At 27.9% G+C, this 23,954-nt stretch overlaps 1 protein-coding gene across 1 annotated transcript in view; it reads right to left on the reverse strand.

The window, feature by feature from the left end:
- Window positions 1–1,209: 1,209 nt before the first annotated feature.
- LOC107442907 (uncharacterized) overlaps window positions 1,210–23,954 on the reverse strand; it is a 45,927-nt gene continuing 23,182 nt past the window's right edge. The window contains exons 2-3 of the mRNA XM_016056592.4: window positions 10,730–10,882; window positions 1,210–2,856 (exon numbers count right to left, since the gene is read on the reverse strand). Coding sequence (XP_015912078.1) covers window positions 10,734–10,882 — 149 coding nt within the window. The 3' untranslated portion in view covers window positions 1,210–2,856; window positions 10,730–10,733. The remainder of the gene's footprint in view (window positions 2,857–10,729; window positions 10,883–23,954) is intronic.

A 23,954-nucleotide genomic window follows, 5' to 3' on the forward strand; every position in this document is an offset into this window, starting at 1 on the left:
GATTTGTTTATTTTGCTGAAAAAGTTCGAGGTGCGCGGGCAACAATTACGTAAGACATTAAAATCTCCTTATTTTCAAAATGCAAAAAATTGAACAAAAAATTACGCTTGGAAAAATTAAAATATGGAATTAAATTTGTAGAGAGAAAAAGATGGAAAAAAAAACTCTTCAAAGCGTTAAAATATGGAATTAAATTTGAGGAAAGAAAGAATTGTAAAAAAACTTCTTTGGAGAGTTAAAATATGGAATTAAATTTGTGGAAAGAAAGAGTTGTAAAAAAACTTCTTTGAAGAGTTCAAATATGGAATTAAATTTGTAAAAAGAAAGAGTTGTAAAAAAACTTCTTTGAAGAGTTCAAATATGGAATTAAATTTGTAAAAAGAAAGAGTTGTAAAAAAACTTCTTTGAAGAGTTCAAATATGGAATTAAATTTGTAAAAATAAGGAGTTGTAAAAAAACTTCCTTGAAGAGTTCAAATATGGAATTAAATTTGTGGAAAGAATGAGTTGTAAAAAAACTTCTTCGAAAAGTTAAAATAGGGAATTAAATTTGTGGAAAGAAAGAGTTGTAAAAAAAACTTCTTTGAAGAGTTCAAATATGGAATTAAATTTGTGGAAAGAAAGAGTTGGGAAAAAACTTCTTTAAAGAGATTCAAGGGTCAAAAATTTTGATGACAGAGGGAAAACACAGATTCCTAAAGAATATTCTACCTCAAATTTTGTAAAGTAAATGAAAACACAAATTTTTTGCTGAGCAAAATTACATCTTTCATTAGCAACAGCAATAAAATTGGATTACTAGAATAAAGTTTCAAGTTAAAGAAGAAAAAAAACAAGGGGAGAGTATTTAGACTTTCTTACATGTTCACGTTATATTTAAAGGACCCCTAATTAAACTTTATAAAAATTTATGTAAATAAGAAAAATTGCGCATGGTTTCAATGAGTCTTAGAAAAGCTTAATAGTGATAGTAAATTCGAGTAGAAATTTCTTTTTAGATGTAACTTTTTATGATTAGATGTCCGATTGGCATTAGCGTTGTTAGAGGGGAGGGGCCATGGGTGTACGTTCCACTCAATAAATAGAAATCTCTAAAAGTTCCCTGCCATATGTTAAAGAAAGAAAAATTTCAAGCATCTTCATCGATTTAAATTTAGCTAAAAGATAAGAAAGATAGATTAAAATAATTTATCTTTTTGCAGATATAAGATTTTTTTTCTTCTTATGAGTGAAATTTAGAGAACTATTATGACTGTGAAAGTTAAAAGCAAGAAAAAGGTAAAAGAAATAATTATTATTTTTGTTGGTATAAGAATTTTTTTCTTAGGTGTGATGTTTAATATTATTACATATATAATGACTGCAATTGTTAAAAACAAGACAGAGATAAAAAATAATTTAATAATCTTTTGCAGACATAAGAAATGTTTTTTTTTTTTTTTTTTTTTTTTTTTTTTTTTTTTTTTTTTTTACTTCAGATTTATAGAGCTATTATGACTGCGAAAGTTAAAAACAAGAAAAAGATAAAAAAATAATTAATCTTTTTGAAGAGAAAAGAAATTGTTTATCCTACGTATGATATTTAGAGAATTATTATGACTGCATATTTCAATTTCGTCCCCCCTAAAAAATTTTACCCATGTACTATTGTACTATAAAAACTCTTCTAAAACTCTAGGAAACTTTACATAGTAGAAAATTTTTTTTTTAAAAAGAATTATCCTCCTAAAACTTTGATGTTTACAATGCAATTATAGCCATGAAGGTTCGACACAACAACCACCTTCAATTTTTTTTTCTTAATCAATAGAATAAGAAGTATGATCAATATTATTGAACTTACACCATTTTCAAAATATTTTTGAAAAACATATTATGCATATCTCAAAAAATCAAAACTTTAAACAAACTATACAAACAAATATAAACTTCTCTTTTCCATTACAAACAATATATTAATACAAAAAAAATTAAAATTTAACGATCACAGACACAGTTAAATAAAGACAATAAAAGCAAATTTAAATATTTGCACTTGAAGAATATATAATGAAAATAAATTATGATTCAAGAAATTAAAATAACAAGACAGGTGTAATTGAGATCATAAATTTAAATGAAGAATAAATGCACTTCAAAATATATGCTTAATGAATATGTATTTTGTACTCTAAAGCAATATGCTCTATGAAATGATTTGACTTCATGCATAAATTAGTAATGTAGTGAAACAGCGAATAAAACCCAATATTGTAATATAAAATATTTTAAATTCGAAAAATATAACCAGTACACATAAATAAAGCCAATATTTTTATTTTGGAAAAATATTTCTCGCAGTAATATTAAATAAAATTCTGTTCATTTAAATTTACATAAACCTCACTCAAAAATTCTAAATACTCTACAGTCCAGAAGATGGCGCCATCAAATTATTTATTCTATTTTGATAAGGTTCAAAAGTTAAATTTTCAATTAAACTGACTTTCTGAAATCGCTGAAAGTGAAGCTTTATTAAGTAAAAAATTACTTATAAATATCGATATAATATATTTTACTCACACTTACATAGATCCTTTAAACATTTCGATTACAGAAATTACTATTCCTTGCAATAAACTCAGGGAAATAAAATATCATTGAATTACAGCTCTTTCTCTGTTTTACAATAACATTTAAACAAAGTTTCAATAAAAAATCAATTTTTAAAAAAATTATATCTATATATAAAAAAAAAAAAATTAACAAACATTTTTGACCAAAAATGTGCGTGCTCCTCTAATGATGTTAAAAAACAATGGTATTGCAGATGCTGCCATCTATTGGCAAAATGAATAGGACTTCTTTAAATTATGATCTGTAAAGAAGAAAGAGAAAAATAATTTAATATAAAATTTATAAATATAAAAATTAAAAAAATGCATAGTAACATTTAACAATTTTTTTCAAGGGCTACTTGAGAACAAAATACATAGATATTTTTACATAGATTCTAGATGGAAAAGAAAATTCTATGGAATCACCCTGAAAGATTATAAATTTCTAGATTTTGGTAAAATATTTCACAAAATAAGGATGAGTTATTACAAACTAAATAAATTTAAAACTCTGTTGGAATAAGTGATAAATATTTTGCTATTCATGATAAATATTTTGGTACATAAATATTAGCAAATAATTAAGTAGATATTACTGGACAAATAAATGGCATAATTACATCAAAATTCACTGTAATAAGAGCAATTTCATAACTCCGTTCACTTAATTTTTTATCGACTTATTTATTTCTTCTATTTTTATTAAAACAAAGAATTTTGAAAGAATAACAATAAAAATGAGACCTCATTGGAAATCACCTTTTCACAAACTAGGCGTCACAAAAAAAAAAGACAGACATAATTTAAATTAATTATTTAAAAATAATATAAATAAATTATTTTACAAATAGATGTCAAAACTGATATATGTTTTTTGAAAAAAATCCAAAACTTTACAGATAAGCATGTGCTTTCCACCATTAACGGATTTTGATTAATGGATGAAATTTTAAAAAAATTCCCCCTCTCCATCTTTCTCTTTTTTTTTTTTTTTTTCCCCTTCTGAGATAGAATGCTTTCAAATCGATTTATCTTATTACCTTGTTGCTATTAGATGTTTCAAAACATTTATAAGGGAATGGGGAATTATCGAATAGAAAAATATATTTCTTAAATTACATCAGGTATGTACGAATTTAACAAATTTGAAAAAAAATCATACAATGCGCATTTAGCTATAAAAACAAATTTAATGCAATAATAATAATTTAAACAGGTTTTTTTAAAACGTGAAAAAGAAACATAAAACATCTTTTTAAAAGTATGCTTAAAAACACATGAAAATATCATTAGATGTTCACTAAATAAAAAAATTTTTTAAAAAAACTAATTTTATAAATTTAGAAAAGTCACATAATATAACAAACGAACAATTTGAATGCAATAATAAATAAATTGACTTAAAAAATATGGAATCTAAAAAAATATTTTTAACTTCTTTCAGAAATAGCTTTTAAATTTTGTAAAATCAGAGAAAGAAATAAAGGGATAAACTAAACTAAAAAAACATTTAATATTTTGCCCTACTTTCCCTAAAAAAAATCAAATACTAATTTCACGATTTGATAAATCTTATATTAGACATTTAAATATTACACACGAAACAATTAAAAATAATTAAACTAATTTAAGAACGTGGAATTTAAAAAGCAACATTAATTTAAATCCCGTTGTTTGTGAAGAGTTTAAGATCAGTTAATGTAGTCTCAACTACTTATTACAACTACTCAATGTAGTCTCAACGGCCTTATTGGTAGAAAATTTTAAAAAATATATATATAAATATATAAATAAAACTCAAAATAAAATATTTTGCCATTATTTCTCAACTTGAAAAAAAATAATTACGTAACAAATTTGAAAAAATTAATGTAGCTAATTTAAGAAGCGTGGAATATGAAAAAAAAATAATTATTAATTCTGTTTATTAATTATTTATAATTTGTTTATTAATTAAAACCGTTAATAGAGAAAAATATTTTTTTAGCCACTATGTTTAAAATTTTGAATAATAGTAACGTCAAAAATTATACTACAAAGATATAAATAAAAAAAAGAACATAAAACAAATTGAAATCAGGCCGTTGTTCAAGTAAAAGGCGTGACAAGTTGACCTTGATTTTATGTTTTTCAGCGAATAAGAATACACCAAGCTAATAGCACATTTTGTTGAGGCCTGAGGCAATCACTTTCTCTTGCAGCTAGAACTTATTTTTTTTTCTTCACTTAGCATTTTTTTTTCCTCGTCTTATTAATTTTATCAACTTGATCAAATCAAACGATGAAGTTCGTCGATCGCTAAGATAACGTAGAACAATAAATAGTTCCAACAACCTCAACGGTATTAATATATTTTATAACAATACGATTATAAATTTGGTTAGAAACTTGGGAAAATACTTTTATAGTCAAAATTTGATTTATTTAAAATACATTTACACAAAATATTTTTAATATTCTAAACAATAATTAATTTATTTCTAAATATTAGGTAACATGTCCATTTAATGAAACATCTCATTTTGCAGCAGAGTAAATAAGTCCTGATGCTAAATGAGTAACAATATTCTAGAGAGATCTGAATTTTAAACTGATAAGTAAATCGTTAACACTTTGCATATTTATAAAATTTATTTTAACTTTAATTATGGTATAATTACTTCTTCAGTTTTAAATCGTACAAATGATAAAAAAAATTCGGGATTATTAAATGACAAATTGAGTTATTAAATGGTAAAAACCGAACTTTTAAAAATCTGAACTATAATAATGTTAAAAGTACTTAATGCACGGTATAATATTAATGCATTGAAGACAATTCTCTGATCGAAACTTGCATGTTATTTTAAATATTTCAATATTAAAACTTGTAGCATTGTTTAAAATTACAAACATATTTGACTTTTGAAACAATGTTTTTTTTTTTTCAAACAATGGATATGAGAAGCACATTTTGGGAAAATGCAAAAAAATTTTTTGATGTAGAAAGCACTGTATGCGAAAAGTGGTAGGACATTTATAAGAAGGTATTTTATAAAAATATCACAATGATCTAATTTCGGAGCGATATATAAATATTTTTATATTTAATAAAACATGGTGATAAAATGATGTATTTTTTCACTCATATAACTATCAAAAATGAAATAAACCAGTTTTTTTAGTTTCCTGAAAAAAATACATGGGAACTTTGGTTTTTAGTGGGTTAAAGATATTTCAAGTTAGACATATTCAGTGGTCGGTAAAATTACACAATTTTAACAACAACCACTTTTTTTTTTTTTTTTTTTTTTTAATATGATGATGACAAACTACTTTTGAAATGCAGTCACAGCTTCACTAGCTTTAAGAGAAGAACTTCGCTGAGGAACTTAATTTATACCCATGTTCAAAATGGTTTTGTGTAAAATATTGGCTTATCAAAACATGAGGAATTAAGAAATATGTATTCATGTTAACATGAGCCAGTCTGTTATTCTAATAATTCATTTTTTCACGCATTTGTTCATTCAACTTTTTAGGCCTTTCTCGACAACGAATACTTAATTTAAGAAGCTCTTTTATTTCCTATGAGAAATTAAGTGCATGGAAAATTAGAAAGAAAATATGTTCCTTTCCACTGAAATAACATCAATGTTTCATGACTGTACATTGCGCAAAATAAAAAACGGACAACCCTGAATAACTTTTGATCTATTGATCGGATCGTCACGTATGCTAATTAATTAGTGCAGACGATATTTTAAGTTACGAATTCAGACACGAAAACGTACTTTCGCTCTGCATAAACATTTTTCTTTTTCTTTGACGGAATCGGAAATATGGGCCAAATAGTTTGGTTCGAAGGCCGGTTCAAAGTTGAGCAAAATCGGCCGAATAGTTCCTGAAAAATCAAATTTTAAAAGTCTGACATTTGAGAATATTAGCGTGAAACTTGAAGCAATGACCTCCTCAATCCTCGTTTGTTTGAATGGTTTCATGAGCCATAAATTTCTAGAGAAGAAATCTTTCCTAGAAAATGCGGAACTTATCTTTTTTTTACTGTCAAACCAGTGGTTTTTCTGCCGTATATTTTTCTTTCCTTAATTTGTAATTATTTTACACAAAAAATTTTAACCACAAAAGAAGTTAACCCAGAGAACAAAAACCTATAAATTTATTTTACAAACAAACAAACAATATTTTATTTTATTTTCCTTAGAACAGCGGAACCAATTCTGAGTTAACGACCATCAATGTTCAACTCCATAGCCTTCTAATTTTGAACCCAATCTAGAAGACACCTACATCAAGATTTGGGACAAACTAGCCTTCGTGGAGAACTTTTTGATGAAACTAACCCGTATTTGCGCTGCATGGAGAAGAAAACCACAAACACCTCGTCGAACGGCAAGGGAATTTTTACTCATGACCCATCAACCATTGAGGATCTTAATGTGAGCACTGAGGTCGGTGCGAGCCAGGAGCAGAATTCGTATCGACCAGCCAACGCTGGGATATGAGACTATGTTACCCATTCTATATATGAAGATATATAATGTTAGTATTGTGCACAACTAATACGAATCGATGTATTACATAAGGGATTATTTGTCCAACTCTACTATTAATAATTATCTACTATTTATAATTATCCAACTCTACTATTATAATTTCAGAAAATATACAAACGTCATAAAAACTATCATATTTTGCGGAACTCCGATTTTTAAAACAATCAGAAATAATCAATATTCAGAGAAGAAAAAAAATTTCAGTTAATTGTAATTACCTCCCTGTGGTAACACTCCAAGCGGAAGGTGAATTAAAACAGAAATTTTTTAAACTAATAGCATTTTTTAACATTTATCAGAACTTGACAGGATTACAAAATTTTCTGATTTTTATATAGTTGTTTAAATTATTTATGCGTAGTGGTGCTCAAAATTATTTTAATTTAATAAAATATTAATACATTACCTTTGTTTCGACTAAAACAATATATTTTTTTGAAACTACGGAAATGCCGTTAACTGTGAAAGAATTTCGTGTATAGTTGCCACCATTTTCGGGGGTTAGGTAAACTACAGTGCATGTAGTCACATCTTTTGTTTACCTTATCACGGTTATAGTTTTATTTAATCATTTTTTGTTTGTTTGCTTACTGAGAATGCATATTTTCATGCGCATGAGAATCAATTTAAAGGCTTCGTTGCAAAAACATTTAATTTAAAAAATAAGCAAATTTTTAGTACTATATATTTGCACTAATTCTTTCAAACAATTGTTATTTTGTCAATTTATATTTTACTTATTTATTATTATTATTATTATTATACACGACAACTACAGTTATGCACTTAGAAAGTATTTACCTCAGCACCAAAAATGGTAGCAACTATCCACCAATTTCTTTTACAGAGAAATTTTCTTACAATTTAGAGGATATGTAATATTGAAAAACCTTAAAACCTATTATTTATTAATTAAACAAATATTTAAATATTATATATCTGTTGGGAGTGGTTCGTTACTCCTCTGAACACATTAAATTAACAGAATTAAGTTTCGGTCGTGTATTGGCAACAGATAATTTTTTCTTCAAAAAACGTAAGTGACGTCATTCTTGCATATCATTACAGAATCTGTTTTTAAGATAAAAAAAAAGCATATGTCACTTCACTATGCTGCTGTTTCCGGAGATGATGTACCATATTTTTTAAGCTGTATTCTAAGTAATTATTTTCAGTTGTTTGCTGTATCGAGATGGTACTATATGTTAGGGGTGCACAACCTTTTTCAGTGAAGGGCCACTTGAACAGCAGGTAGATTAACGAAGGGCCGCACGCATATCTAGTCATGTTACCGGCAAATATGATAAGTTTTATATAAATATTAGTGTTACAAGCACTTAATATTTTTATGAGTAAACTTAATAACATATTTGCAAAAAATTAAAAACTTTTAATTATTTGAATTTATTTAAAACTAAAAAAACTGATACTTATTTTTAAAAAACTTCTTCAATTTTTCACAATAATTAATTTATCAAACGTATATAGATATACACATATACATAAATATTAGGGGGGATGTAAGTTCCAACCAAAAAGAAGCTTTCAGTATGAAATGCAAAAAATATACGATTTTAGAGTAATATAAATTTAAATTAAATATTTTAATTTAAGAAAATTTATAATGTTTAAACAAAAACCAAATTAAAAGAATTTCTTTTATTGCGTTTAGAAGTTCCCGCAGGCCGTGGGCCAAATGCGGCCCACAGGTTGTGCCCCCCTCTATATGTAATAAAGAAATATTTAAAATCTACAAGTTTCCTCATATGAGTCAACACACTCACTAACTACAGTACATGCTCTGCTAACAATAAAAAAAAAATTTTAAAAAAAATTTATTATCCCTCTAAAATTTATTTGAAATAAAGTCTTCAAAAGCAAAATAATTAATCATCGCCATTTCATATCAAATCAAAACTAATGAAATATATAGGCCTATAAAACTTTTCAAATATTTTCCAGTTAGTAAGTGGCAGATGTTTAATTATTCAAAACTTAAGGAAGTTAATATGCGTTGATGACCAACTAGTTAGGCATGTCTTCTTAACCTGATGCCATTAATCATGGTGGCGTTGCATTTAAATGTCCCCTCGCGTATCTCATTTATTTTGCCCAAAGGATGACATTGAAAAAGGATTTCCTGGTATGCGTAATTAAATTAGTAATTATAGATACTAATAAAGAGGATCCGGATGTTTATTAATGAAGAAGTCATTAAGTAATTACGCTAAAAATGTTAAGTGAATTAGGAAAAATAAAGTCTATCAAATACGCAAAACCTACAAAAATTTGCGTTTACTAATGAAGAATTACAATGACTGCAATAAATCTAAATTTTATGGAGACTACAACCTTATTATAGAAACTACAACTTACTAAATAAAGAAGAAAAAAAACTTTGTCAATAACGCAAATCCAACTTTATTACAGAGACTATAACTTACAAAATAATGGAAAGAAAAAAAACTCTCTCAATAGCACAAAATCTACAAAAACTGTTTAGCGTTTTCTAATAAAGAATTACAATGACTGCAATAAATCTAAATTTTATGGAGACTACAACTTTATTATAGAAACTACAACTTACTAAATAAAGAAAAAAAAACTTTATCAATAACGCAAATCCAACATTATTACAGAGACTATAACTTACAAAATAATGGAAAGAAAAAAACTCTATCAATAACGCAAAATCTGCAAAAATTGTTTAGCGTTTTCTAATAAAGAATTACAATGACTGCAATAAATCTCAACTGTATGGAGACTACAACTTACAAAATAATGACGAAAAAAAACTAGATAAATTATTATTGAACTAGTTTTTTTCTTTCTAATCCACAAAAATTGCTTTGTGTTTTCTAATGAAGAATTGCAATGACTGCAATAAATCTTAATTTTAAGGAGGCTTTAACTTTATTATAGACCACAACTTATTTAATAATTGTCAAATTTGTGCTCTAAAGATACTTGGATACCCAAAATAAATATGACTTCAGAGACAGCACAAGAGGGAATAAAAATATAACAAAATATGAGAAAGAAAATAATTGGCACAGCGCCATCTATTGATATTAATTTAAACATAAGTTTTAGACATTATTTCACAATAATGAAGGGGGGAGGGAATCTCAATAAATAACGTTAAAAAAAACTACAAAAATTGTTTCCTGTTTTCTTATGAAGAAGTACTACGACTGCAATAAATCTAAATTTTACAGCACTCTTTCTTCACCGCAATCACGAAAATATAATTCCAATGGTTTTAGTATGGAGATGGAGAGCTGTAAAAAGTTCGGTGAATAAAAATTTTACTTGTCTCGTATTTCACAAATCAATGGAACAGTATAAGCGAATCGAAGAATTTTCGCACAAAATCATATAAATCGTATAAATCGATCATATAAATCGTCATATCGTATATATCGTCATCAATCATATAAATTGTATTTTCAAAATTTCACGCAATGACATGATTTTACGACACAATGTAAAAAATTAAATAGATAATTAGTTCGCTTATTATTAAAATAAATAATAAAGAAAATGTTAAAAAAAATCATATTTCGAATGAAATACTTACTTTTTTACGTCAAGTCAATGCCGAGAGGGGTGTCGCTGAATCGAAGGGATTCCCCGGATTCCTGGGATTCGTTGAGCGCTGTATCACATGAAATCCCAGATTCTGAATCTTTCTTCTTCGTCCTACTATCTTCCACCCCTTCTTCACTCTGATCTGAAATAAAAAATAAATTTCAATATAATTCGCATTCTAATAGAAGTTATTAATAATAACTAAAAGCTAGATTTCCTGAAATGAGTCTGTGCCAATTCACACTCATTTAGGAATTTTAAATTCAAACGCCAGAATCATTTATACCGCGCTAAACAAAAACGATATTAACACATCTCCTTCCTCGTGAGGATTCATATATTGCAGTACATAATAGATATTCAAAGAATACCGGCCAAGTGCAAATAATACTGAACGGATATGTGTAAAATATTCCACATAATCAACCCAAACGGTGAAAAAATTAAGTTTGTGGGGGGGAGGGAAAAAAAGATAGAGAGTTATTTAATATTTTCAATTTGAAAAACGAATTTTCTAATTTAAATTTTGCCGATGTCTAAGTATTTTTCATTGTTTGCAAGGGACTAACGAAACAAAAGCGTAAAATGTAATAATTAATTACTAATTATTTTTCAACTAGAACGGTAAAGTAATATTCAAATAATTTTTGGGTGTTTCGAATAAATGACCACTAAATTTAGTTTCAGGAATTGAAAATAGAAGCGATAGTTGGCATTACGATTACAGTTATTAAATTGTTATTGTTATTTTCTTATTTTATTACTTTCTTATACCTTCTTTGGAAAACACGCTCACATAACTTCACCCATAACTACTATCTTCTTTCCAAATCAATAACTGTCCTGAAACAGGTTCCCAAAAGATATCACCTATTTCGATCAAGACAAGAATGACTTTTTTCAAAACTTAAATAGGGATTGGAGTTATTGTTGTTGCGTTACTAGATAAAGTTTACGAGGGTGGAGAGGACACAATGACTCGTTTGCCATTGTCCCCCATGTCTGCACACGATTTCCACAAGAATGGTTCCAAACATTCGAAAATTCTTCCACACGCCATTCGGAATTGAAAATCGGCAGCTGGGGAAACCCCTGAGCGTTTATGGATCATAAAAATGTAATTCCATGTATGGGACAGCATTCTGAAGAGGGGCGAAAAAATATTTGTCCATCCCTGGTTCCCATCACTTGAAATCAGTCGTATATTTTTGTCAAGAAACTAAGAAGCCGTTAAAACTGATATATGGATTGAGATTTTGCACTGGAGGTAATATTCCCCTGGATTCTTATGTAAATAAATAGAATTCCTGCGTGAGTGGTGGATCCGAATTTGCCAAATCCTGGTACCGGCAAAAATTGAAAAGCTGATCAGTTGCAGGTACCCGACAAAAATGGATATATACGGCCATTTCATTAAAAAATAACAGTTAATACAGTTTCAGGTACTAGAGGTCGTGGCTGTTAAACTAAATCAGGACAGTACTTTGCTAAAAATAAAAGTGGTGACAGAATTGCTGGGAAGTCTTCTGCTTCTAGGGTGACCGTAATCTGGAAAAAAAATTCTGTAGGAAACTTTATGAGTTTTAATTTCATTTTAGTTTTAGGAATTCAGTTGGTCAGTTTTAACATCTAGATGCATATTCTTTTAATTTAAAACTATTTTTGGTAGGGAGGATTAAATAAAAAACAGTTTAGATAATTAATCATTTTCAGTCACTTTTTAAATTATTCAAGACCACTCTGTGGCCAACCTGTACTCCGCTTTCTACAGAACTGTTTAGAAAGTGCTCTAGAAATAAAAGATTAAAGCTTACAGAATTTTGTTCAATTTCAGCAACACATTAAGAACCTTGTAACAAGATAACTGCAATTTTACGAAATGCAAATTTTACAAACGTTTAATTACTCTTATGCATTGCAAAAGTACTAAAAATTATTTTTATTAATTAAAACATCGTACATTTAAATACCACTTAGTATTAAGAATATATATATTCTTAATGCTTACTATTCTATTTCACAATCCAATATACGATAATGATCATAAATTTTATTGAATAGAAGATGCAAGCGGCCCCAGGAGGCCAGCTCAAGAATTGCGTACAAATTCTATATGCCAATTTATTAAGAAAATTAGTAATAGATCGCAGCGTCCCGTTGAAAGTGATAGCCAACTTAAATTGAAAGTTTTAAAAATATTTCTGTTTTAGACTTATTTTTTATTTTAAAAGCATTATTCTGATTTATCAAATCAAAACTACATCTCTAGCGTACATGATGCCTTCATAATTTCATCCCATTTTTTCTCTTCTCTTCCTTTCCTTTCTTTTTTAAATAATTATAATTTTAAACATATAATTTTAAGTACCATAAATTTAAATGAACACAGACATTAACATAAAAGAAAAAAGTTAAGATTACAGAAGATAACACAAGTATTATTCGAGTAAGAGGTGATAATTTCTGCGAATCCGGATTCCATTTTGATCGAAACAATAAACATTTCATTAAAAACAATTAAATAATGATTTTTCAATTTACGTGTTGTTGTAAGCAATCAAATTTTTTATCAATTTTATTTAATTTCTAAAATCAAAGTTAGCAATCATAAAAAATCTAAAAATGCGAAGTCCCGCAGTGCAAAGACACGTTTCCCAAGCATCACTGGCTGCGGTCAGTAAGTGGGTGGGTGACCACTTTGATCAGCCTGCGAAGGGACCGAGAGTGCACGGTATCGGTCCTCGTTAAACTGTTTTGTCGTAAAAGAATGTGCACGACTTAGTGCGCAGGTCATCTAGTTACCAAAACAGGGAAGCCACACCCTCTGCAGAGGATCAAAATTGTGAAGTCATGTTTTCTGGTCATCCTCAGGGATGTTTCTCCGACCGTCGCCAATAGCTCATTGTCTAGCTCTTGTGCGACGTAAATAAAGTACCTACCTACCAAAAAATGTTAAATAACATTTTAAAAGATTAAAAAAAATACAAGCAATTTTTAATTATATTCACTATTTTAAAAAATTAAAAAAAAATTATTAAAGCAGCAAAATGATTTTAGATTCTGTTATGTTTTAAATCAATTAGGAAGAACTCATCCTCTAATTATCATACTGGCTTCAATAATAATAAAAGATTACATGAAAGAAAGAAAAGTAAATGCGCAAAAAAAGATAAACTCCTTCATCCTAAATTAAAACATATTTTTTAATAACTGTGCGTATAAAACTGTCGCGTGAATGAAAGGCACACGACTTAGGAATAATTGCGGTTCATTTAGGCACCAAGAAAAGAAAGACCGCGATCTAATGAGGACCAGTCTAGACACCCAATTATGCATACAAGTTAAGACGAACAAGCGTTAAAAAGAGCATAAAAATCTTTCAAAACAGCAATACAACAACGGAACATCAACAAAACTTATCTTTTTTTTAAACGCTCTGATAGTCTTCAGCATCGAACTGTACAAAAGCACTTAGTGGAAGACAACTTTTTTTTACCAGCCTTTGAAACCCAAAGGCCTAACCTTGGGGTTTGTAGCTGGAGGAGGTCAAGCCAAGTTCGTTCTTCCGGCAATGTCAAGGCAATCGGAACCCCACGGCAAATCGCAATTAGGATCATATAATTATCAGGACATTACAGTTTGAAGCTCTTTTTCTTTTTTAATCCAACGCGCTCTAACTTGTTTCGAAGAATCAGTTGCTATCGGTTTCCACGTGTGTCTAACAAGCTTGTGCAAGATTAATCTAATTGACTTAGGCGAAAACCTTGAAATGCTAGATGGATAATATTATGTATATAAGGAATATATAAATCTACCGAAACTTCTGTGTCGATGCAATGTGTCAAATTCGGACTTGCAAATCTAGTCCTGATAACCTTTTCGGAAATCTGAGATTCACAATAGTAGGGAAAAGGAATCTCAAAGGTCACCCAAGACGAATCGATATCACTCCATTAGGATGCAATACGAGATGGGAATCGAATCAGGAATAAAGAAGCTTTTTTTTCCCGCATCATTCGGTACCTTTGTTCTCGATTTACCAGAAATAAAAACGTGAGGTGCGAGGTATTAGTTATGTCTTGTATAATATATTCGATTATCAGAACAACATGCGTACACGAGGCAAACATTTTGAATGATGAGATCAACTTTGGAGCTTAAAATAACCAAATTATATCGATTGCGGTAGTAAGAATATATAAGGTTTATCTGTTTAGATCTGCAATTTTTAGTTTAGTTAATGGGATTCTTCGAGCAGAAATAAAACCTTCAAACAGTAAGATAATCGACAACATAACTTTATCTTATTACTTTTAGGAGTTATTTAGTGTCGAAATTATTCGTTATAATTACATTTTTCAGGCTGACTGATACACGAACAGAACAGAACTTCATAGGTATAAAATATCTATCCATTCCGAAGTCAAATACACACTTAACTTTGTAAACTCAGTATGGTCAATTCAGCTATGTTCACGAAATATATAAATATAAAATTTTAAGTTGATTTGAATGCAAGGTTCAATGGCTGACGAGCTGGGACTTTCCTAACTGCAGACATTACGACACAATGTGCATTCTAAAAGAGCTTGCTTATTAAACGGATTTGTAAACTAATTTTGATGCAAAAAAAGAAAAGATCATCAGGATGATTTAAGTTCGTGACTGTTAATATTTATTTTAACTATTTCAAAGCCAATTATTAAGGTGACTGTTTTTTTTATATTAAGTCGTTTTTTTCCAATTTTTTTTATTATATTAACACGCAACATTATACTAGGATATACGTATGTACACGTAATACTTATACTAACACGTAACATGACTAATAGTTGTAAACCGCGATTGACTTGGTTGCAAAGTTCAATTTGTACGAATAATACATAATATCTATGAAAATTGTGTGCATCATTTTTGCAGAAAAACCTTTGATTATCGTATGCAAATAAATTGTAAACTCAGTTTTAATATAAGCTATCACAATTAAGACAAGCATTTTAATAAGAGCTCTCATTAATTGTGTGTAGTCACTCTTAATTTTCATTTAATTCCGTTATTCAATATTTATTTAAATAATTGTATCCTACGATCAAGAATCATATATTAGCATAATTATCAATATTTATTTTATTAAAAAAAGATTAATCTCCTTTGACTAAGAGAAAAGACAAAGAAACCTCTAACTTAGCGACTGTTTTTCAAAAGCTCTTCCGTTAGATGAAATATATTATTTTTACAATTGTTGTGAGTTAATTAATGTTATTCATGATTGTTTCTTTAAACGTTTTCACCTTTTTAAGCAGCGGTTCCCAAATTTTTTTTTGGCTATGGTGCCCTAAAATATCGACCTTCTTTTCGCAGAGTCACAGAAATTCCTTAGCAATTCTAAAAAAATCAATTAAAGAAATGAAAAAAAAATCTTTCATTTGAAGAATGAAATTATTCATCGTAATATCAATAATCTTGACATTTTTTGTCAGCTAAGTTTTTCTGACAGTTTACTTTCATTTCAAAAAGGAACCGGAATATTAAATAGATAATAATTTATTGATGGCCTTCAAATCTAATTACTGATTTCGAAACTCATTACAGGTTTTAAAAAAGTCCTAATCCTTGAAACACCTGTGACCCCTTCACTGAACCCTAGGGTTTCGCGGAATACCTGTTGGGAACCACTGCTCTATCTATACTAATCATGAATATGGTGTTAAATGTCTATATGGAAAGAAAAAAACCTCGATTTTGAGAAAATAAAAAGATTTGTCATCGAACTTTAAAATTCTTTAAAAGCTACAGAGATACCAACTGCTCCGGACACGCCAAAATAATTTAAAAACCGTAAATAACTACAACAAAAATTTGCAAATATTTGACTAGTTATGCTTACTATTTAAAAGGCGAAATATATAACCCTTTGAATTATTTAGAAATAGTGGTGGATAAAAGCCTAATAACTTGAATTTATTAAATCAAGAATCATAGTTAATAAACTACCACTCGAAAATATTTATTCGCTTTCCGGAGCAAGTTGGCATCTCTGAATCTATCCTACTAAAAGTTTAATAAATTTTTAAATATTTATGGCTTTGGTCATTTTAAAGCCTAAATAATTCTTTGTGGCAAGATAGAGACCTTAAACTATGTATACTATCAGGGTAAAAATCAGGTATTTCAACAAAATGTTCGGTTTTTTTTTTTAATAATTATCTCTATTTAAGCTTTAGTTCAGTAGCCAGCCAAAACCCTTTAAATGTAAAACACCGATTTTTAGACATGAAGTTCAAGTTATTCTTTCGCATGCTGACAGATAAAACCGAAACCAGAAGTAAACTCATGAAAACGAAACTAAAGTGTTTTTTGTTTTGCTTTGAGTATTTTTATCCTTATTTATTTTCAGAAATAATTTTAAATTCATTTTCGGAAGAACGTTGATTTTGAGAAAATTTCTTTACTCTCAAACGCACATTACAAAAAAAGTTTATTACAGAATTCTTAGAATGTAGATTTTGTATAATGTTAGCTATGTTTTGAACTAAAAGCTAACGTTTAATTTTGAATTTATTATTTTTATTTTTTGTTATTTTTACGAAAGAGCATTTAGAATTTTTCGTTAAAAATTCGATATTAAACAATGTATTCAACTCGATTTTTTTCTTCAAAATTTTTCTAAGATTTTAGTTCAAAAACACAGGTATTGCCATTATTGATCGATAATTTTTTTTTAAATTTATGCATTACAATTTGTTGTAAAGCTGTTAGCATGCCATAAATTTTTTTTAGTTTTTAAGCTCAAATTTTCCTATCTTTATTTCGAAACATATTTTACAAATCTTTGAACGTTACTTAAATTTATAATTTTAGGACCCCTGCTTGCCGAATATAAAATTTTAATGGAGCCTTTTTAAAACAATAACTGTGTCGAAATCAATCGGATAACTTAAAATTATAACTTTGTTTCGAGATAAATATTCAGTGGCTGTTTTATTTTTCTTTATAGCCTAACTAAGACAAAAAAAATTAAATTAAATAAATAAGTAAATAAAATAACGCTTTGTAAGATATTATGCGTGCTTGTTCCCAAAAGAGAACGTACTAATTTTTTTTTTAACGCATCTAAAAATTCTCATACATTCTTAGAGTTTTTAATTAAAAGATGGCGTCATACAGATGATCGTCATTGCTTTTGGTTTAATTAATGATGTACTGCTCTGACCAACACAATATCCATTAGACGATGACTATAATTGAAACAGCTTGAAAAAACTTTCTTTTCCAAGAATTGGCAACATAATTAATCATATTGGATCTTAAAACGCACACCACCGATGAATCATTTTAATGGCGTGCTACGTCATTGCTTGTTGCTTTTATTGACCAATTTCAAGAACATGCCGTCGAATAATTGAAATCGTTATTGCGACAGATGATCATTAAATTGAAACAAATACCGCTTCAGTTGAATATACAAGAACAAAGAAATTATTTTTTATTATTTCTATTCTATTATTACAATTTTTTTGGTTCATACAAATTTTTGTATAGTGATAAAACAAGCACCGAAAAAAAGGCATTTTATGAATTTAATGACCGATTCGATTCAGACCGTTGATCGCTAGTTTAATAAAATTAAATAACAATTTATTTGTACTATTTTAGTAAATTATTTCAATACAAGGGTTAATCAGAATTTAACGAAGAAAAAAAACTTTCAATCTCTGATATTTTTTAACTGTAAATCTATATATTTTTTTTATTTTTTACTGTATTTTTTATTCTATATAATGTACCAATGAATAATAGTTTCACAGGGACTTTATCATAGGATAAGTTAAAATAATGAAGTGTTTCACTTTAATAATTTTTTTTTAAATAATATCACAGATCAAAAAGTATTACTTGTATATTACAATACGTTATTTGAATTTAGACAATTTTTAAATAGCTTAGAATCCTCATCCTTTAATTAAAAAGAATGAAGTGTGAAAAATTCCTTTCCATAAGTTTTAATTAACCATTTTTTATAAATTCAGTTTTTAAAAATGATTTAACTCGCACTCAATAGCTCGAATCATTCGTTCTTGTCATAAATCTGTTAAAAGAGTTTTTTTTTTACTGAGTGCACTTATCTCTGTTTACTCTTTTATTAACAACGCGAAATCATATGCGGTATATATAAAGAAATAAAGAAACATAGGCTATTTCTAAGATTCGAAATGCATAGAGACCAAAGATGTACGAAAACAACTTAATATAATTTTACAATATTGCCGGTAATAAACTACTGATTTATAAGCATTAAAGACATAGTTCCTATAGAACATTATAATTTTTATCCTGACTCAGAAAACAAGGAGACTAACAAAGAAATGGCATCAAGTGCAATAACTAATTCTTTTAAAATACATAAGTCATAACTGCAGTTTAAGAAACAAAATTAAATTTATCTATTTAGGTATATTTAAGTACACATTTTGATCTGTGTCATTGAAAATTTCAATTTCTTTATCGCACATTTTGAAGTCTGGCATGTTTTTTAAACACGCATTTAAAGTTATGTCTGTTTTCTCAAACCATTATTTTTGAGCTGTATCCATTTTTCGAACGCGCAATTCAAATTATGCCCATTTTCTTTAATACTTCTTTGAAGCTATATCTATTTCTCAAATGCGCATTTCAAGCTATGTCTAAAGTAAAAAATTAACCATTGAACTATAACATCTAATATGAATCGTTTTCTTCGTTGTGCATTTTGAGGTTTGTCATATTTATTAAACACGTATTTCAACCTATGTCCATTTCTTTAAACACTACTTTTGAGTGGTACTTAATTTTTAAAAGCGCATTTCAAGCTATGTCCATTTTCATTAACACGCTTGTTTAGTTTATCCATTTTTCAAATGCGCATTTCAAGCAATCTCTACGCATGCTTTTTGAGCTGTATCCATTTTTCAAACACATGCATTTTAAGCTAGATTTCCTTTCACACACCTTTTAAGCTGTCTCCTTATTTCAAATGCGCATTTCCTTTCAAACGCCAATTAAGTTGTATCCAATATTTAAACGCGCATTTCAAGCTACGTCTAAAATAAAAAAATTCCGTGATGAACTACAACTTCTAATCTGAAAACAATCGACTAACTTACGTCATCATTACTTTTTACGGAAGAAGATTAATACATGTAGCATAAACAGGCGAGACTTGCCGAACAATCGAGATTTGAAGTTAAATAAAATAACTGTAGCAGAGTTTTTCCAGTTAAAGAACTGCTATTGCCGAGAAGCAGATGTACAGGTATGGCATGAGTGAAATCACTGCCATCGACTCCAAGAGTCTATATTTAAAAGTCAAGTGATGTTCGCGGTGGTATGTCAATGAAAACAAGCAACTCTGCCAGAGGTTTTAAAGAGAGAAATTACTCTATATGCTTTAAATTCCAAGCATTGCTCATTTGTTAAAAACCTATTTATAATTTTCCAAATGGGTGAAAACAGGGTTCTGTTTTGATGCAAAAATACGAACACCAGCCTGTTTGTAAAAAGTTTTGTTTTGGAAAATTTGGAAAAAAATCTACTCATAATTTTTTAAAATTAAAAATTAGTGTATAATCTGGTACTTTCAGACAGGATTCAATTTTTGTGAATGTGTGAAAATATAATTTTTAAAATTTTTTTTAAATTTTTTTTTACCTTAAACCGTTCGTTATCGTACCAAAATTTCTCCATTTAATTTTTTAACTTAACTAACGCAATAAACTAACATTTATTCTAAATTTTAATATCACGAAGTCAAGTAATATTTACAACAAAATAAAATAAATCGCTAGATTGATATTTTCCCTGGGGTGAATACTTTTTTTTTAATGAAGTGTCCATTATTTTTATTATTAATAAAATGTAATATTAGTAGTGGAATTGCAAAAGGTGTTCGGAATATGTATACCAGTAGCTTTCATATAGTTCACAATTCACATATTCATAGGTACTATTTATTTTTCTTCTTTTTTATATAACGTAAAATACAAATGACACCTGGATTTATCCTGAAATTTTTTATTTATTTATTTAAAAAATGAATAAAACTATTTTCTTTTGCTACAAATTTTCTTATTTTATACACTTATGTGTTATATACCAAAAATATAACTTGTGTGATTTTATTTTTCCATAACACACTCGATTAAAACATAAGCTATCCTGCTTGATTTTCTAATAGTTATTTATTTATTGAAAATTAAGTAATAGTAAGCTGATTATACTTTATTTGAGAATTAAAAACACATGAATGAGAATTTTTTGGGATTTTTGTTGTGAGAATGTATATTTAACGCATTAATGAAAAATTTCTCATTGATGTTTAAAATTCACTTTGAAATAACTTTTAATATTCCTTATCTTTCTCATCATAATGATAAAAATTTCTGTTATTTTAAAAATACAAACTATAAAAGTTTTTACGTCTAATTGGAAAGAAAAAGGGAAAAAAATAGTGTCTATGGGAAGCAGATTTCTAAATCTATTTTTGTTAATAACAAAATTTAAATTAAAAACCAAATATAAATTTGTTTTGAAGCTCTCGAGGAAAAATCTATATTGCCTTTGTTACACAAAGAAAACATGAAATATTCGTTTCCTTTTAGAAATGACGCTACAAATCTTAGCTTTATAACAGTGCTTCATCTTTTTAAAAGAATAAAAAAATCACAATTATTAATAAAAAAATTCTTGAAATGGCCTTGTAAAAAGTCTTAAGCTGTTCCTCGAGGTAAATGAATTATTTTTAGTATTATTTTTAGTATTTAATGAATTATTTTTAGTATTTAATGAATTATTTTTAGTATTAAATGAATTATTTTTAGTATTTAGAGTAAACAAGAAAAGAACCCATTCTCCGAATAGTCGAAACAATTTAAATACGTTCAAATTTAAAACCAAAAACATAAAATTTGTTTTGAAATTCTCAAAGTTAAATCCATATTGCCTCTGCTTTACATAAAAAAATATGTCATTTCAGAAATTCCCCTATAAACATTTTTATTAAAGTTTTTTTCTATACAGAAACAGCTATAAAAACAAAAAACGCTATTATGATATAAATCATGTTTATTATATTTTTAGTTTTGTCAAATAAACAAATGATTCTCAGAATAATTGTATTATTTCGAGACACTCGGAATAATTTAAATATATTTAAATTTACAACCAAAATTGTTAAATTTGTTTAAGTTCTCTTAGTTAAATCTGTATTGCCTCTGTTACACATAAAATATATGAAATATTCATATCATTTTAGAAATGCCGCTAAAAAAGCCTTTTTGAAATGTTTTTTTTTATTTTTTTTTATTTAATCACGTTTATTGAATTTCCGTGATAAAAATTTCTCGAAATGGCCCTGTAAAAACTCTTAATCTGTATCTCGAGATAAACGAATTATTTCCAGTCTCGTCGACTTCAGTTAAACAAGAAAAGAAAAAAAAAATGATTACGGTATTAAAAAAAAAGAAAATTCTAAACCCACCCACCCTTGGGAGTAACAAGAACGGGGGATTCGTGACAATCTGTCTTTTTCTCTCCGCGTTCCATTTGCAATAAGTGTCTTTAGAGAGAGAAGAAGAAAAAAATCTCAGCTGAGAGAAAAGAAGAAAAAAAAGAAAGTAAGAAAAGTAGAAACTGTTTCATATCTGTTAGCAAAAGTTGAAAAGAGGCCCACTAAAGGATCTTAACCTTGAGCAGATCCACGCGAATGTAAGGAGCTAAAGTAAGGGGCCCTCCTCAACAGCACGAGTGATAGGGCCGCACATGACGACATATAGACCAAGAATGGCATTTGAAAATGGGGCCATCAGACCCTTTCGCAAGAACTTCTTTTTGGACATTTTTTTTTTATCCATCTAATAAATGAAGATACTTCAGAGTAATATATATATTTTTTTTCCTTATTGGCGGATGTTCAAACCGATAAGATTAAAATAAGTGCTGTTTTTTCTACATTTAAAATTTATCATTCTGTCCATATGAAACATGACTTTATGATACATAAGTTTCGGAGTTATCTGCTAGTTTTTTTTTTTTTTTTTAATAGAAATACAGTGATTTCTATTCTATTTTATTTATTTTTTGCTTGCAATTTTGCTATCTTTTTTAGTTTGTTACCGGCAAGTGAATTTATGTTGTGCTAAAAGCTTTCCTGGTTGTTCGGAGTTGCAGAGGCAGATAGGTAGGTGACTGGTAATCTACAGTAGGATCAGCGCTGCGAACAATTGTTCATCGTTTATGCGCGCAAAAATAAAAATAAAACGCTTTAATGACTTTTGATCTAATGATTGGATTTTCACGGAATATGAAGTAATCTTCACATAATTCTAGGGTTTAGTTACTTGCTTGTTTCTGGTGCAAAAGCCAAAAAAAAAAAAAAAACTGTACAGAGCAACACTAGGTCAACACCAAAATGCTTGGTTGATGGTTTCTGGGTTTAAACATAAATATGATTTAAAATTATTACAGAAGCAGATGTTTTAAGCTGCTTAAATCTGAATAAACATAAATTTTTTTCGACGGGTTTGGATAATTTGTCCTCCGAACTCTAGGAATAGGAATATCGGTTAATTTTTTTTAGTTGTAGCAACTTATAAATATATTGAGTTTTAAGGTAAAGTAATTTTGCGTCATTTTCAACCATGTAATTTTAAATGACAAAATACAAAATTGGACAAACAGTTTCTAAATAATGAAATATAAAAATTTCGGATTTTAAATTTCCATTTCATAAATTTTCATATAAATTACCATATTTAAGATTAGACCACAGAAGACTGCATTTTACGACGTGAAAATCAGATAGATTAAAAATGTATAGAGTATTCAGTTTTTTTTTGTTTTTTTTTTCGCGCACTATACACTAAATTTTTAACTAATTTAACAAATAATCTGGAAATTTTAAAAACTGGAAACATGCACTTAGATTTTAGGAAAGAATGCAAATATTTCGAAAAAAAAAAAACAATTTGGAAGATGTATTAATTACAAAATTATTACATAATGTTTGTTTCTAGGTTCATATTCATTTGTTCGAGTTTCAGTTCATGTTTAATGAAAGAAATATTTATTTTTGTAATTTATGTATACATCTCTTAAGAAATACAAAAAAAAAAAAAGATTTGAAACTGATGTTAAAAAGTAGTATTGCATTCATTGAAACAACTTTATTATTCTTTTTA

Source organism: Parasteatoda tepidariorum, chromosome 9 (genome assembly GCF_982258835.1).
Source record: "Parasteatoda tepidariorum strain Cologne lab strain chromosome 9, Ptep-v5.0, whole genome shotgun sequence".
Classification (NCBI taxonomy): Eukaryota; Metazoa; Arthropoda; class Arachnida; order Araneae; family Theridiidae; genus Parasteatoda; species Parasteatoda tepidariorum.